Below are 16,333 nucleotides of genomic sequence, written 5' to 3'. Positions count from 1 at the left end.
TACACATGTGCTCTCCCCCTCACACCTGCCTCACAACTGACTCGCCCTTGATCCCCACCAACTGGGCTCTCATGGGGCTGGCAGCACCCCGACGCTGAGGCAAAGGTGTGGCCCCAGAGCCTCCAGCTCCCTCGTGGGACGGTCAGGCCCCGTCCCCGTGGGGCCTCCAGGCAGGACCCTCATCTGTCTGTAGCTTCCTTGTTCTAATTAAGTCCTAAGCTCTTCCCCCACCGTAATGACCCTGGCTGACACTGGGGAGGAAGGTCTGAGGCCAGCTGCTGTGGGTGGGGGATCCCCGTCACTGCCTCCCACCCCTGCCCCCTGTGCTGGGGCTGCTGGGCTGCTTCCCAGTGGACGGAAGAGGAGCCTCCCCAGGGAGCCAGGCAGGAAGAGGTGGAGGGGGGCAGGAAGGGCCCAGTAGAGCCGGAATTCTGAAGGGAAGAGGCCAAGCTTCAGGCCTGGGGGGAGGGAGTGTGGAGGACAGGCCCGCCCTGCCTGGCAGAATCTGGCCAAGTCCCTCAGGCGGCCGAGGACCAGTGGCACTCCTGGGTCCCTTTCTTAGCAAGTGGCTGGCACCCCTTGTCTGGCAGACGTTGGGGAGGAGGATGAGGCTAGGGCAAAGCCCACTCTGAGAGGCGCATGGGAGCTGCTCCTGGCAGTGAGATGGGACCCCCAGGTGGCCTACAGGTGCAGGGCCATGAATGCTGGCTCTCCATGGCCCTGGCACAACCCTCTGGGCATGGCCAGGGCCAGCCTCCAGGACACCAGCCCAACCGCAAGGCTGCACCAGCTGAGAGCCCTCGGACCAGAACCACTCCACTCCACTCCAGGAAGCTGGGACACAGGCCAGCAGGTCCCCACCGGGTCCCAGCCAGGGCAGGCGTGTCCCAGTGGCAGCAAGGAGGTCTCGATGGCTATCGGCCCTGGCAGCTGCAGCCCAGGGCTGCCGGCACCACTCCGCTCTGGCCATCTCTGGGACATGGGCCAAGTGGGGGCAGGGAACTGGCCCTCAGACCCGCTGGATGGGTCGATGGCCACACAGCACAGGTCCGAATTGGGAACACAGAATCGATTGGGTCTAATGGTTTGGAAGAGCCGCCTGCCCGCTCTGGCCTGCCTGGGCTCTGGGCAGCATCCTCAGTGCACTCTGATGTCCCAGCCTGGGTTCCACTGAGGTGTGAGTTTCGGGGCAGCCTGGTGTGGGGGTGGGCAGGATTCCGGACCCTCGTCCTCACAGTGCCTCCAGGGCAGGACAGAAGCCAGCTGCATCTAAAGCGCCTTTGTTTTCTGCTGAGAGCCTGGGCCGGCCGGGCAAGCACAAGGCCTTTCCGGGTTGTCCACAGGACTGTTGGCCAAGACCCTGGAGAGCCCAAGCTGGCCTGGCCTGGGGCAGAGTCATGGGCAGCTGGACTGCAGGAGGGCCCTAGGACCATCTCCCACCCCAAGCCTTGCAGAGACACCCCTCGCTGGGACAGGGACCGAGGACTGAGCGGGCTCCAGGCGAGGCAGCCGGAAGCCCCTCGGCTCCCAGCCACGCCAGAAGCACTCCAGGCCAAATCCGGTCCCTCCCCAGTGCGAACAGCAAACAACAACTTCACTCAACCCCCTCCAGCCCGCGAGCGAGCCAGGGAAGCCCAGTGGCGGCCTTCCCAGCAGCGACGCCGCATTCCGGGTCTGGGGCCATCAGGGCGAGGGCCTTGTTGGTGGCGGCCCTTCTCTCTGCTTCCCTAAGTCTGTGCCCCCCGTGCAGCAGCTGGTGGGTAGGTGGGCACGGACCTTACCACTCTGGAGAAGGCAGGGCAGGGAATCAGCCAGGAGGAACGGGGTGGGAAGGGCACACCCAGGCCCAGGGAGTGAGCAAGCCAGGAACAGGGAGCGCGCCTCGGGGAGGGGCTGCCGACCGAGTGCGCCCGGCGAGACATCCCTCCTCCTACCACCACCTGCATCCCGTCCAGGGCTGTCCTGACCTTGAGGAGGCAGGGGTCCCGGACGCCTGGGCTGCTTGAGCATAACGTCCTTCTCAGGTTCGCGGGGACCCTCGTCTCACACCCGCCCCGCCCTACCGCCGTGTGAAACTCCTGGGGAAACTCGCGCCAAGGGAATGCGTTGGGACAAGCAGGAGGCAGAGGCCAAGGTCGCCCCCGCTTGGACTGAATCCCGACAACAGTCCAGACCCGGCCCAGCCCAGCTCAGCGGAGCCCGTAGGGAGAGTTGGGGGTCACTGTTCCCGGCCACGCCGGCCCAGCCACGTGTTCGCGGGGCAGCGAGTGTGGGGGGTCCAGGAGGAAGGGCCCATGCCCCCGGGGGCGCACAGAAGGCACCCAGGGCGCACTGCCCCGCCCAGCCCCGCCCCATCCCGCGCCGTCAGAGGAACCGGGGTGCGTCCACTGCTCCCCGTGCGCCCCCCAAACCCCAGCCTCATCCCGGGGGACCACACGCCCCGCCTGGGTGGTCCCTGCCCCGCCCCCACAAGCCGCTTCGGGGTTCGGGTGTGGCCGCCCCCGCTTCCGCGCAGCCCCACCCTGTGGCTTCAGCCGCGTGGGCAGCGCGGCCAGCCATGCTCCGGGACGCGCATCCTCCGGCCGGGGCCGGGGCCCGGGCTGGGCGCACCCCGAGTTACGCCGCGACTCTGCGGCGGGGGACTGGCCGCGAAGGGCGGCGGGATGCGCAGGGAGGCCGGGCGCGGGCTCGCACTCGCACTCACCGAAGTACACGGTCTTGTCGCACTTAGGGCACTTGGAGGCCATGGTCGGTGCGCCCGCTCGGCCCGCGCCCTCAGCCAGCTCTTCTCCCGGCCGCCGCCGCCCGCGCCCAGCCCCGCCCGCCCGGCTGCCCGCGCGCCCATTGGCTCCACGGCCAGGGCGGGGCCTCGAGAACCCGCCCCCCTGGGCTGGGGGCGTCGCGGGGGGGCGGGGCGCACCTGCCGGGGATGGCGGGTGCGGGGCGGCCGGGCAGGGCCTGGCGCCCCTGCGCCCCTCGTGCTGGAGGTGGCGTCTACAGGGGCCCGCCCGGGCGACGGCGGCGCAGCCCGCGCCCGGGCTGTTTCCATGGTGACGTCGGGGCCGCCTGGCCGGGCCATCCCAGGGGCCGCGGGCGGGGTGCGGGGAGCCGGGCCCTCGGCTCGTGGGGAGCCCTGGTGATCTGGGCCTGGGGTCCGCCACGCCCGACCCTGGGCTCCCAGGCTGCGTTCCGCCGCGGGAAGGAGTCGCGGGCTCCGAGAGGACCCCACCCCCACACCGCCGCGCGGCGCGCCCGCCCCTCTTCCCTTTGTTGCTCGGTTACCATAGCAACAGGCGCGCCGCGGGAGCGGAGTCGGATTCCCGGCAGGCGCGGCCCCGACCCCAGTCCGGGTCTCCGGGCCCCGCCCCGCTCCCGCCCGTGCCCGCGCCCCGCCCCAACACTGTCTGTGGTGCTGAAGGCTCCTTGGGTGGAGGGCAGCGCTCAGGAAGGAAGGCGCCGCCACCTCCAAAAACAGCGCGAGAAGCTGCTGGAAGGGGTGGGGGAGGTCGGCCTCTGCCTCCGAGGCCGGGAAGGGTTGGCGGGCACCAGCGCCAAGGAGCTCGCGCTAAAGGCGTCCTCCCCAAGACTCCCACCCAGGGGTGGCCGGGCAGGTGGGGGGAGGTAGGAGGGGAAGGAGTGGGCGTGCCCTCTGTGCCCCGGGCTGGGGCAGACATTCCAGTCCCTTCTCCCGCACCGCCCAGGACCAGCTGCGGGCCTCCCGGCCCTGGCCTGACTTTGAGAGGTCAGGCGGGACATGGAGGGATCACGCCAGTCACTCCGCCCCCACACCCCCACCCCGGCCTCCTCCCAACCAGGCCTGCCAGATCTCTCCCCACTGTGCTGCCTCTGCCCTGAAGCCCCGCAGAGCCTGGCCCCAGTCTGGGAAGTTCCACACCCACAGGCTTCCTGGTGCTATGTCCCCGTAGCCCCTTCTCGGAGCCTCCAGGCCCCAGATGAGCCTCGGACTTGGGAGACAGGCAGTTCCCAGAACCCCAGTGATCAGGCCCCATGGGGACAGCTGGCTCCGGACGCCCTTCCCCCAATGTCTTGGAGGCTGTGGGCTGGGCGTGGAGACCTGCCCCGTTTCCTCCGCGTGGTGCACCAGATGTGTCTGTGAGCTGACCAGTGGCCCTTGGTGCTCCTGGCCCAGGCCTTCATGGCAGCCCTGGCCTGGTCCCCGGGGCAACACCCTCCTTTCTTGCACATACACCCTGCAGCCACTGCCATTTCCATGGTGACAGCAGGCCAGAAACATGACCCCCCACCCCCATGCCCGACTGACCAGCCTGACCAGCTCCCCCTCTGCACTTGGGACCTGTGCCAGTGAAAGCAGAAGACGGCGAGGAGGCGTCAGCCAGAACCCTTCCTGGGCAGCCCTTCCTCCCCAGCAGGCCCAGGGGTCCCTAGCAGCAGTGCCTTGCCCAGGCTGGATTCTTGGGGGCCACTGGCAAACCCTCTCAAGCTCCCTGCCCCGTTCAGCCCAGCTTGGAAGCCTGGGGCTAAGCCATTACCGTTCCTGACTTGGCCCCACCTCTGCTCGCTGTGGGGCCTGCTCTGGAGGACAGGGCCCTTCTCAAGGGAGAACACCTGCCCCAAGTTCCCCAACCCTGCCAGAAGAGTGTCTGGGGTGGAGGCAGGCCCCTCCCAGGGTGGCAGCAAAGGAATGCCATTTGGCACTGGCCAGGTGCCCTGGAGACACATGGGGGGTGGGGCAAGGAGTGTCCAGCTGCTGCACTGCCCTCACCCCAGCCGCAGTCCCTGGGCAGCAGCCAGAGGCTCCCTGATGCGACAGGCCATTCCGGGCCTGGCAGGCATGGGTTGGGATCAATGGGTGCAGAGCCATGGCCTTGGTCTCCACCTGTGAGGCTATGGTGGGTCACAGGCAGGGGCAGCAACAGAGCAGGACGGGCCCCGAGTGGAGAGGGGGCCACAGTACACAGCGGGTGTGAAGGGAGCTGGCAGAGCCAATGGCTGTGAGTAGGGCGGCATCACGCTCCCGGGCAGCAGTGGTCTGGTGCCTTCTACCATCCTGTGACACCGGCAAATGATAGGCAGGGCCCCCACTCAGCTCCACTGCAGGGAAGCCAGGGCTGGGCAGAGCAGGGGCCAAGAGGCCCCTGGCAGGGAGGACTGGAGCTGGCAGGACAGGCCTCCAGGCATGAAAGCACGATGGCCTTGCCACCCTGAAACAACCCTGGCCCTGGGGAGCTGCAGCCCTGCGGGGTTGCTGGTGCAGGGGGCAGGCTGCTGTCCCATCAGCAGGGAACGGCCAAAGGAGGACACAGCAAAGCTGGGAGACCCTAACCCTGCTCCGCCCAGCCCGTGCCTTTTCTAAAGCTGGGAGACCCTAACCCTGCTCTGCCCAGCCCGTGCCCTTTCTAAGCCCAGGTTGAGACCCCTGAGCAGCCCAGGCCCCATCCAGCCCAGGTGGCCAGAGCCTGGCCCTGGGAGGACATTGAGGCCTGGGTGTCTGGCCGGGGAGGGTGTCTGGCCGGGGAGGGTGTCTAGGGTGGGAGAGGACCCCTCTTCTCAGGGCCTTCCTGCCTTTGGGACAGAGACCAGGACCTGAGACACCTCAGTCCACATGTGGACTCCAGAAAAGGACAGGACTGGGGGTGGATGGGTTGCTGAGGCCAGCATTGTGGGGCAGGCCTTGGACTGGGGAAGGGGGGTGGCACTCAGGCAGGCGAGGGGGCTGGGGCCTTCACAGAGACCCTGCCCCTTCCTCCAGATCCCCAGGGCTGGAAAAGGCCTCAGAGGCGGCTGTGTCCTTCATGAGGTCAGGGGATTGCTCTCCCGGCCCCCATGACGAACTACAGACAAGTCTCCTCAGATTGTGGGGTCACTTGGATGCAGGCTACAGATTCCAGTTGGCTGTGGGGGTGGGGGTGTGAAGTGCAGCCAAGTCCCCAACCCAGTCCTGTCACTGCTGGGCCCCAGCACAAATTCCCAGGGGAGGCCAGGACGCCCCCCTTATCTTTGTCTTCCAGGAGGCAGCAAAAGTGGTTTCTATTTTAATTCCCTGGCTGAGAGATTACTGCATGACAGCGCCTGGGTGGGCTGGGTGAGCAAAGGCACAGCTCCAGGGAGAGGCAGAGGAGCCACCATCCCCGGGAGAGCCTGGGTAGACCCCTGCTGGCCCGAGGGGTGGTCTGCAGCCAGGCTATCCACGGGACCCCTCCTTCTGGTGGCCTGGCCTGTCCCTGGGCCTGCAAGTTGGGTGCCCAGGGATGGGCCAAGCAGGGCCTCTGAGAACATGCTTACTGAAATCTGAGCAGATTCTCACTGTGGAGAGCGCACACCTGCTGGGGGCCGCAGCTCTGGGCAGCAACCCTCAGGCAGCTGGGGCCAGGCTCTGCATAACCAGGAGGCTGGGCCCCCAGCTGGAGCTCTCCAAGGCCTCGCTAGCCCAGCTGTGCCGGCTGCCCTGGTGGGAGGGAGCCACGAGCCCCAGGGTCTTCAGCAGGGCCAGCTCTGCCTGGTAGGGGGCAGCCCCAGGCCCACCACTGCTGCGGACACAAACGCACACACACAACAGTTTCAGCCCTGCTCTACTGGGGAAGGCGGCTGAGCCCTGAGACCCCTTGCTGCCCCTTGTGGAGGTAGAGGGGTCATGCCAGTCACTCCGCTCCCCCCACACCCCCACCCAGCCTCCTCCCACCCAGCCCTGCCAGACCTTGCTCCACCAGGCTGCCTCTGGCCTAAAGCCCTGCACAGCCTGGCCCCAGTCTGGGAAGTTCCACACCCAAGGCTTCCTGGTGCTATGTCCTCGTAGCCCCTTCTCTGAGCCTCCTGGCCCCAGCTGAGCTCCGGACTTGGGAGACAGGCAGAGGGCACTGTGCCAGGCCCGACAGTGAGAGCAGCAGAGCCTGAGGCTGGGTGGCTCTCCAGGGGCCTCCTGCTCCAGGGCAGAGGCACAGCCAGGGCTGCCCGTGGAGGGCGGGGGCCCCAGGGCCTAAGTCAGGGAGAGGGACTGGGAACAAAAGACAGGGAAGGACCAGTTGGTTTTTTTCTTTTTATAAGATTTTTTTCTTTGTTTTTGTTTAATATGAAAATTACTTGAAAAGACAAGGGGCCAACCCCGCCAGGCAGCTCGGCCGGCCGCACGATCCTAACATTCCAGGTGTAAGTTACAGAGCTCAAGTTCATCTACAAAAAAAGTAATAAAAATAAAATTTAAAATGGCACCTTCAACAGAACACAACAAAACCTTAGGGCCCGGCCTCTGGGCAAGAGGCCCCACAGCACAGGGGCACGCGTGGGTGGCCCCTCATCTCCGCTCCAGCCGAAAAGTAAACACAAAGCTAAAACCACAGCTCCTCGGCGTTCGGGAATAAGTTAGCCGCGCTTCTTCCTCTCCTCCCCCAGCGTCCACCGAGGAGCGCGTTTCTCTGCAGGTGAGGGGGGGAGGTGGGGCACTACCAAACTGAGGGGGCGGGCAGCGGGCTGGTTGGGAAGGGGCCGCGTGGGCTCTGGGGCGGGCGAGGGGCGGGGGCGGCTGCAGGCTCGGGCAGCCCCTAGTCCTCGATGACGATGGGCTCGTCGTTGACCGGCGCAGGCGGCGGTGGCCGCAGCGGCAGGGCCTGGCTCTGGCGCAGGGCGATGGGTTTGTAGGGCCGGCGGGCAGCACGCTTGGTTTCCGAGGACGAGAGCAGTTTGCGGATTTTCCTGTGGGCAGAGGTGGCGGTGAGGGCCGGGACACCACTCGGAGCCCACCCTCCTGCCCCGCGAAGGCCCCACCTGGTCTCCTCCGTGGCCATGTAGAACACGTCATCTGGGGCGTCGATCCAGTTCATCCGCCGCCGCTTGACCGGGGGCAGGGAGCCCCCCCGGATCAGGCGCACTTTGGTGGGGTAGGACTTCCCGTTGAGCAGGAGGTTCCGGCTTGGTCCCTGCAGAGGGGGTGCGCTTCCTGGGCAGCCGGCCGAGGGCCTGCTCCACCTCAACCTGCAGGCTCCTGCTGAGCGGGACTCCAGCCAAGGCCTCCTTGTGACCCCCCCCTCCCCCACCCCATGAGTTACTAGCACTCCCGCCCAGGCCCAGGGCGGCCCTGAGGGCTGTGTGGCCCACACCGCTGGCCTGGCGCAAAGGCCACGGCCCCCACATGCTGCAGCCCCTCTGGTCCTGCCAGGCCTCCTGGAGGCTTCCACGTGGCACTGGGCAGGGCCAGCGACCCCCGAGAGCTTCCCAAGGGTGAGCACGTGTGTGCCATATCATGGGCTGTCCCTCTTACCATGTGCCTGGATTGTCCGTGGTTTGCCAGACCTGATGAGAAATGGAGATGAGAAATGAGGCTCAGAGAGCCCTGCACCCCCACCACCCACAGCTGCCTTGGCCACCCCGGGACAACGGGCTGGGGCCACCCACCAACCAAGCCACAGCCCACACCCGGGACGGGCCTGGGGGACGTGGGGCCTCGCCTCCCCAGGTCCTGGGCCGCCTGGTGGCCCCATTGCTCTCTAGTCGGTGAGAGACACATTGGCTTGAGCTCCACGCAGGAGCCCAGGAGCCTTGGACGTCACAGCTGCCTCTGCACAGGGGCCAGGCCGCCCACCCACTCGCCTGCCTGTGTAGAGACAAGCAAAGCCTGGCACGGCTGTCAGTACAGCAGTGGCACAAGCCCCTCTGCGGGCAGCCATGCTGTAGGCCCTGGTCCACCAGGAGGCCGGGCTTCTTCCCAAGGCTCCGAGCTGCCTTCACTGGCCAGGTCCAAGGTGTCAAGAGCCACCAGCCCCGGCTGGCAACTCAGGTCACCACCCACTGCCCCTGCTGGGCCCCAGCCACCCTGGCAGGTGCTCGATGTGGGGTGCCAGAAGCCTCTGAGTTCCCACAGTAAGGAGCCCAAGGGGCACTGTGGGAGCCGGGCCAAGAGGCAGGCCAGGCTCCTGGTCCCCCTGCCAGGCCCAGGACCTCCGCTGCTATCTCCCGCTGCCCTGCCTGTGAGTGTGAGCGTAGGCACATAGAAGGTGGTCTCAGGGTGGCCCGGCTCCCAGCAGGACCAACCCGGAGAGGACAGGATGCCATACTCAGTAAGGTGCCAGGCCCAGGGGCACTGGAGCAGCCTGCCAGCTCCAAAAACGCTGCTCAGCTGAGGCTGAACAGAAGTGGCCTGTCCAGCCCTCCCCACCTGCAGCCACCCCCTAGCTTGGGGCACTCCCCTAGGGGCCAACTTGGGCCCTGGAGCCCTGGGTCAGCCTTTCCCTACTAGCTGGCTTAGCCCTGCCGGCAGGGTGGGGTGGGGGCCCAGGTGCCTGCTCCGTAGCGCCCCTGAGCAGCAGCAGCCTCAGGGGACCTGCCGTGAGCCAAGGCCCAGTGCTCAGGGCTGGCCACTAGCACAAGAGCTACTTACCCAGGTAAGTGCCTACCAGAGTGGTGGACGGCAGAGAGAAGAAAACACATGCTTTAGGTTAGTGAGCCGCACGCACCATCTGCAGGCCCCGCAGGTGGGGACAGAGCAGGGGCAGCTGGCTGGGTTAGAACGCCAGGGCTCCATGCAGTGGGCAGGCAGGGCCTTGCCTGAGCTCAGCTCACACCTACCCAGGTTAGACAGAGACCCCACCCCGTGTGTGCCAACGCCCCTGGGAGCCGTCTCCACCCAGTCGGCCCCTCTCCAGAACCGGGGTCCTGGCCCCACACGTCAGGACAGGCACTTTCTCTGTGGCTGAGCCCTCTGAGCCCAGGGCCCTGCCAGCCAGGCAGCGTGCAGTGGCATTCCCTCACGAGCATGGCACGGCTGGGGCTGGAGTGTGAGGTGTGGAAAGTTCAATGGAAATAAATTGGCTTTGATCTAACCTGCTGCTTAACCACTTTTTACAAAACAAAACGAAACTCGAAGATGCCTGCTGACAAGGACTCCCTCCTGCTTCTACCAATGTTCCCGACGACAGGCGTCCCAGGAACAGCCAAGTAAAGCCAGCCCAGAGTGTGCTGGTCTGGGCCGCTGTGGCCAGGACTAGGCCATGGGGCAGCCCCATACCAGATGGCTGGGCGGGTGCCCCACAAAAGGAGGGCAGTGGGGGCCTGGGGCCGGGACAGAGACACTGCTGAGGGCTGGCGGATGGAGGCAGCGGGGACAGGTGGAGACGGAAGCCCAGCACCTTACCCCATGGGACATGCCTGCCAGGATGCCCGACAGCTTTGAGAGCGCGCTCTGAGGGGACAGGGCTGGCTGGGCTGGATAGCCACTGCCCACAGCCGCCTCCGGGTCCCCAAACTGGCCCTGCTGCCCTGGCCAACACCCTGAGTGAAAGCTGCCTGGGGAGGGGTTGCAGGCACATCCACACTGGCAGGCTCAGCACCCGCACACCTGGCCCAGGCCTGGGTGCACCCGAGTCCCACACACCTGGCCTCCCCATGCTGGGCTTGGTCCTATCTGCTCTTCCCTGAGGGTCCTGGGGTCCCATAGCCCCTAATCCAACCAACCGGCACAGAGCACCGAACCCATCACCCGACAGAAGGCGTCAAGCCTGGGTGCAAGCTCAGTTGCCCACAGCCTGCCGGACACCCTGACTGTCCCCACTGTCCCCCCGCAGGCAGGCGCACGAAAGGATTGCAGGCACAGCACGGGAGGCCCACGAGCTGAGGCTGGCAGCATGCGGGCAGTCACAGCACGATGGCAGACAGTGCAGGCAGGGCGACAGGGCCACACGTGCCAGGACAGTCCACTGACGGGGTACGGGGCCAGGGGACCGAGGGCCACATGCCTGGGCTTGGGGGGGGGTCTCAACAAGGGACCAGTGGCGTTGGGAGGAGTTGGGGGACTGGGCCGTGGCCTGGCTCCCGTGGACTGCCCCAAGCATGGGCCCCGGGCCGCCCGCCGCGGGGACACACTCAGCAGCACAGCACAGGCATCACGGGCGCAGCGCCCGCCCATGGCCCCAGGCCTTACCCCTACTGGGCATCAAGAGGCGCTTCTTCATGTTGCCTGGCAGCGCCGGGGCAGGAGAGAGGGAGAGAAGACAGCGTCAGCACGCACCACGGTTGCACCGGGTGGGTGACGAGAGCCACACTCACTGGGCAGGGCAGGCCCGGACTCACCGGGTGAGGGGCCACTCACCGTCCACCCCGTTGTGCTGCTCGTAGCTGCGCTTGCCCAGGATGGTGGGGGAGCCATTGTTGATGACGGGGGTCGCCTTGGCGGGTGTCAGGCTGCTGAGCACACTGGACACGCTCTTCACGGGGTCAGGCTTCGGGGGACGGGGGTGGGTCTCTGCCGGGAATGACACAGGCAGAGCAAGTCACCTTTGCCCAGCAGGGGGCGGGCAGGCAGGCAGCTTCCAGCCCTCATGGTTCCAAGACACCACCAGGAGCTTGGCCCCATCCTGACTGGGGTGGACGTGAAGGGGTCGTCACAGAACCAGGGGCCCAGGAACTCCAAGTGCCCTCTGCAGGGGCATGCCCAGGCCAATCCTGCACCCCAGAGCTTCCAGGGAGTAGGAAGACTGCCTGGCAGTGCCCAGGCCCCTCCTCCCGCAGCCAACAGGTTCCAGACACCGGCCCTGAGCACAGCACGCCTATTAACCAGGCTGGCTGCTGCTCAGACCGCAAACCGACCACCTGGTCAGCCTAGCCAGGAATACAGCTGCTGAGGGCCAGCCCTGATACCAGCCACCTCTTCCCACAGGACAGGGGCCCACGACCCTAAAAAGCGGGCAATGCCAAAGCCACTTGAGTATGCAGGGCACACTTAGCTCAGGGCTCTGGAATGTGCTTCCCAGGAGTCACCCCTGCGTCGGGAGGGCGGCCGCACAAGCCCACTCCAGCCCAGCACACTGCCCCTCACCACCACTGATGTCTGGCCCAGCCCCCAGGCTGCTTCTGGCTGGGCCAGGGTAACTGGCTGAGGTTCTCGGGTGTCCTCAGACCCTCAAAGGCAAGGGAACCCTCGTCCGAGGCTGCGGGCCAGGTGTGCCCCTCCCCCTGCCCAGGCCCTGCAGAGGCCCAAGTGCTGCCCCTGTGGTGTGGGCATGGCTCAGGAGTGTACTCCCTGCAGGTAACAAGTGCCACTCTGCCTCAGTGTCATTACAGGCATGGGTGTACCCCACCCAAACCCCAGACCTTCAGGCCCCAGGGACGATCAGAACACAGGGACCAGGGTAGGAAGGCTGGCAGGGAAGCCCCCTGGGCATGCCTTGAGGAGGCTGGCCCCACAGAAGACAGGGTGGCAGCCACTCCGCCTGGACCCCATCAGGCCCCAGGAGCAGAGATCAGCCTGGGTCCTGGTGGGTCTGCCTGAGGCTGGCACAGTGCAGAGTACCCCAAAAGGACGGTTCCAGGCCCGGGGGGGCTGTCCAGGAGCTGCCGGCTAGAGAAGGCTGGGAGCACCCGTGCATGAGCTTGGGTCAGAAGCTGCCCACAGGCAGCACCAGGAGCCCTCCTCGCACCCGGCCTGCTCACCGAGATACCGGAGCACAGCTTCCAGCGGCTTGCGCACCGCCTGCTTCAGCACCAGTGGGCTCTGGGAGGCTTCGGGTAGCCGCGCTGTGCCTGCAGGGACCACACAGCGTGAGGGGTGTGGTGCCCCAGGGTGCACGGGACCCTGCCTGCGCCTTGACCTGGGAGCCCTCGCGGGGCTTGGCCACACCAGCACCGGAAGGAAATGGGGCTCCCTGGTCCAGGACTCCCCTTGGGGCTGCGGGCTGGGCCCCAAGGTTGCTGCTCCTCCCACCACCTGTAGGAACAGCGTACGCGGGCGTCAGGGTGACTCACACTCGGCCTTGATGGCCGCGCTGTTGATGGGCAGGTAGGGGTGCCTCGCGGCGTGCCACGGGCGCAGGATCTCACGGCACAGCCGCCGGGCAATCCGCGTCAGCTTCGTCGTGTGCAGATAGAAGGCCTGCCGGGTCTTCATGGCAAACTTGGGGCTCCCGCTGCTCCGGGCTGGGAGGCCGTGGGGACTCTGCGGAAGGGGGCGCAACCGCCCCGACACAGTGCCATGACCGGGGGCCGAGGCCGCAAGGCAGACACGCCCGCAGCCGGCAGGGCGGGCACCCCCCCCCTTACCATGTTACTGCGGTTTGGTCCTGGCCTCTCTCCATCTAACCGGGTTGGCATTTTCAAGCCACCATATTTCTTCCAATATGTCCAACAAGATGCGCAGAGACGACACTGCATGTTAGGGGGACCCCAAGAATACCACTGGTAAGACTGTGTGGCTACGGACAACAAAGTTGGAAATAGACGGATTCTTAAGCAGAACCAGCGATGTCAGAGGATTCCCCGCCGCCCCCACGCCCGCCGCCCCCACCGCCAGGCATCCCACACATGTCCCTGAGGCCTTCCCAACCACACCCATGGGATGCAGCCCCCATCGTCCATGGGCCTCTCCCAGGCTGGGCCATGCTGGAGCCCTCAGGGCCAGCACAGGCACCACAGCCCACAAGGTGGGCATGGGGTGCCCCCGGCCTCCCAGGGCACTTACTGTAACAGCTCTCGCAGGCCCGGCCAGCCCCAGGGCTCTGGCCCGGCGCACCCGTGCCATTCACCACACCGGCCTTGACATTGTTGACGCTGATTTGGTTCGGATTTGGCTTGTTACTTAGAGAAGGAAAGGAGGGAGGAAGGAGTTGCAGGCGCACAAGCCTTGAGGGCCCATCTGCCCAGCACACACCACAGCTGACCACCTCGCCCGGGACCACGTCCTCGAAACCCTCAGCCACGGCTGACCACCTCGCCCGGGACCACGTTCTCGAAACCCTCAGCCGCGGCTGACCACCTCGCCCAGAAAACACGTCCTCAAAACCCTCAGCCACGGCTGACCGCCTCACCCGGGACCACGTCCTCGAAACCCTCAGCCACAGCTGACCACCTCGCCCAGAAACCACGTCCTCAAAACCCTCAGCCACGGCTGACCACCTCGCCCAGAAACCACGTCCTCGAAACCCTCAGCCACGGCTGACCACCTCGCCCGGGACCACGTTCTCGAAACCCTCAGCCGCGGCTGACCACCTCGCCCAGAAACCACGTCCTCAAAACCCTCAGCTACGGCTGACCGCCTCGCCCGGGACCATGTTCTCGAAACCCTCGCCTCTGGTGGGGATCTTCCTTTCTCCCCTTTCAGTTCCTGGAAGTGGCTCCTGCTGAGGTCTGAGCCACTCTCCAGGCCCCCAAGCTCCTCCCCAGCATGGAGCCCAGCTCAGGGATTGAACCCTGGCAGTGTGTGTTGGAATCCGAATGCCCCCTTACTGACCAGGAGTCCAGGACAATGGAGACATGGCCACTGTGTCTGCAGCCAGAGCCACCAAGCCCTGAGCCACCCTCCTGGGGGCTGCCCCAGCCTTCCCAGCCTCTGAGTCCGAACTTCCCTGGGACCTACCTGGCCCCAGCATCCGGTGGCCACCCTCCCTGAACCCCAGGGCCATGAGGACAATGGCTGTGAGGCATACTTACTAGTTGGGAATATAAACTTGCTTTAACTTGCTCTCAGCTTCAGCTGCTTTCAAGCGTTTCTTAAAACAAAAGAGAAGGTCAGAGGTCAGTGGGCCAGGCCCTGGTGGGGGCTGCAGTGCAGACAGACTGGAGGCCACAGGGAGGGACACCAATGTCTCCCCAGTGCCGTCTCCCCTGGGGAAGAACTTTGTGAAAAGAGCCCAAGAGAGGGAAGGAGCGGAGCCTCAGACGCCCAGTCGTGGCTACTGCGGGGACACAGCCGAGCCAGGGGCTCCGGAGCCTGCCCTCCCTCCCGCCACAGCACTGCACCCCACCTGCTGTGGACAGGATGGGCGCGGGATGTGGAGGCGGCAGGCCCTGGGCACTGGGGCGGCCAGCGGGCTCACCTGCTGCACGTATCTGTCAGTGGTCTTCCACATGTAGTAGTACTCGATGATGCTGGTGAGCGACTTCCATGGGAGCTGGCAGGAGGAGGCGTGTCACACAAGCAGGAAGGGGCAGGAGGGAGGCACGTCACATGGGCGGGGATGGGCTGCGGCCAGAAGGCCATGGAGGGGGCGGGAGGGCAGGGTGTGCATGGTGCCCTGAGGCCAGGCTCCTGGGGCAGGAGGGTGCAGAGGGCAGCTGAGAGGCAGGTTCCCCCCACCAGGTGCCAGAACACTGTGATGCCAGGGGAAGAGGAGCTGGCACAGGGTCAAGGTCGAGACCCTGCCAAGTGGCACTGACAACCCAGCCTCCAGCTCAGCCTTCTTTTTTCTTTTGAGATGGAGTCTCACTCTGTCGCCCAGACTGGAGTGCAGTGGTGCAATCTTGGCTCACTGTAACCACCTTCTCCCAGGTTCAAGTGATTCTCTAGCCCCCAGCCTCCTCGGTAGCTGGGACTACAGGTGCCCACCACCACACCTGGCTAATTTTTGTATTTTTAGTAGAGACGGGGTTTCACCATGCTGGCCAGGCTGGTCTCGAACTCCTGACCTTGTGATCCACCCGCCTCAGCCTCCTCAAGTGCTGGGATTACAGGTGTCAGCCACCGTGCCTGGCCATCTCAGCCATTTCTTGAAGTTGTACTTTATCTTCTCCATACTCTGAATTTCCTACAACACCCCTTTTCTTGGTTAGAGTTTAACTTGGCTGGGTACCATTGCTCACACCTGCAATCCCAGCACTTTGGGAGACCAAAGTGGGTGACTCGCTTGAGCCCAGGAGTTCAAAACCAGCCTGGGTAACATAGCAAAACCTCATCTCTACAAAAATTTTAAAATGAGGCGGGAGAACTGAGGCTGCAGTGAGCCGTGATTGAGCCACTGCACTCCAGCCTGGGTGACAGAGCAGGACCCTGCCTCAGAAAGAGTTTAACTTGGCCAGGTTCAGTCACTCACGCCTGTAATCCCAGCACTTTGGGAAGCCGAGGCAGGTGGATCACGAGGTCAAGAATTCAAGGTCAGCCTGGCCAAGATGGTGAAAGCCAGTCTCTATTAAAAATACAAAAAACATTAACTGGGCATGGTGGTGCATGCCTGTAATCCCAGATACTCAGGAGGCTGAGGCAGGAGAATTGTTTAAAACTGGGAGGCGGAGGCTGCAGGGAGCCGAGATCGCGCCACTGCACTCCAGCCTGGGCGACAGAGCAAGACTCTGTCTCATAAAAAAAAGTTTAACTTTACAACTTCCTTCTCCCATCTCCGTTCTTTCTATATCCTACTTGAGGTTCACTGCTCGTGTTCATGTGTTTTTCTGCTTTTGTACACAGTGGCGCATAAAGCCAGGAAGTTCCTTTTAGTGCTTCCTTGGCTATAATCCCAACAATTTCAGATTGAGTGTTTTCACCAAGATCATTCTCTAATATTCTGCTATTGTGTTGGAGGCTCTATCTTAAGCTTTTAGAATGTTACCTTTTAACATCTAAGAGCTTGAGTTTTTTTCTTTCTTTTTTTTTTTTTTTTTT

At 64.7% G+C, this 16,333-nt stretch overlaps 2 protein-coding genes across 7 annotated transcripts in view; both read right to left on the bottom strand.

Annotated features, from left to right (window-relative positions):
• Positions 1–2,840, bottom strand: part of CRIP2 (cysteine rich protein 2) — a 6,244-nt gene extending 3,404 nt beyond the window's left edge. The window contains exon 1 of the mRNA XM_017505449.2: positions 2,705–2,840. Within this exon, the coding sequence (XP_017360938.1) occupies positions 2,705–2,747 (43 nt within the window). The 5' untranslated portion in view covers positions 2,748–2,840. The remainder of the gene's footprint in view (positions 1–2,704) is intronic.
• A 4,163-nt stretch (positions 2,841–7,003) lies between these two features.
• The window catches only part of MTA1 (metastasis associated 1), a 54,576-nt gene continuing 45,246 nt past the window's right edge, over positions 7,004–16,333 (bottom strand). For 2 of the 6 annotated variants that reach the window (XM_017505428.2, XM_017505433.2), the window contains 12 exons: positions 14,775–14,849; positions 14,389–14,447; positions 13,421–13,536; positions 13,003–13,154; positions 12,709–12,898; positions 12,397–12,486; positions 11,057–11,209; positions 10,889–10,924; positions 9,350–9,361; positions 8,234–8,265; positions 7,741–7,892; positions 7,004–7,668 (listed from right to left, as the gene is read on the bottom strand). In XM_017505428.2, the coding sequence (XP_017360917.1) occupies positions 7,518–7,668; positions 7,741–7,892; positions 8,234–8,265; positions 9,350–9,361; positions 10,889–10,924; positions 11,057–11,209; positions 12,397–12,486; positions 12,709–12,898; positions 13,003–13,154; positions 13,421–13,536; positions 14,389–14,447; positions 14,775–14,849 (1,218 nt within the window). In that variant the 3' untranslated portion in view covers positions 7,004–7,517. Of the gene's footprint in view, positions 7,669–7,740; positions 7,893–8,233; positions 8,266–9,349; positions 9,362–10,888; positions 10,925–11,056; positions 11,210–12,396; positions 12,487–12,708; positions 12,899–13,002; positions 13,155–13,420; positions 13,537–14,388; positions 14,448–14,774; positions 14,850–16,333 lie in introns of those variants that run through there. The other 4 variants (XM_017505431.2, XM_017505430.2, XM_017505432.2 and 1 more) reach the window with 4 other exon arrangements.

Source organism: Cebus imitator, unplaced genomic scaffold (assembly GCF_001604975.1).
Source record: "Cebus imitator isolate Cc_AM_T3 unplaced genomic scaffold, Cebus_imitator-1.0 Scaffold338, whole genome shotgun sequence".
Taxonomy (NCBI): Eukaryota; Metazoa; Chordata; class Mammalia; order Primates; family Cebidae; genus Cebus; species Cebus imitator.
This window is presented reverse-complemented; position numbering and strand designations above follow the sequence as displayed.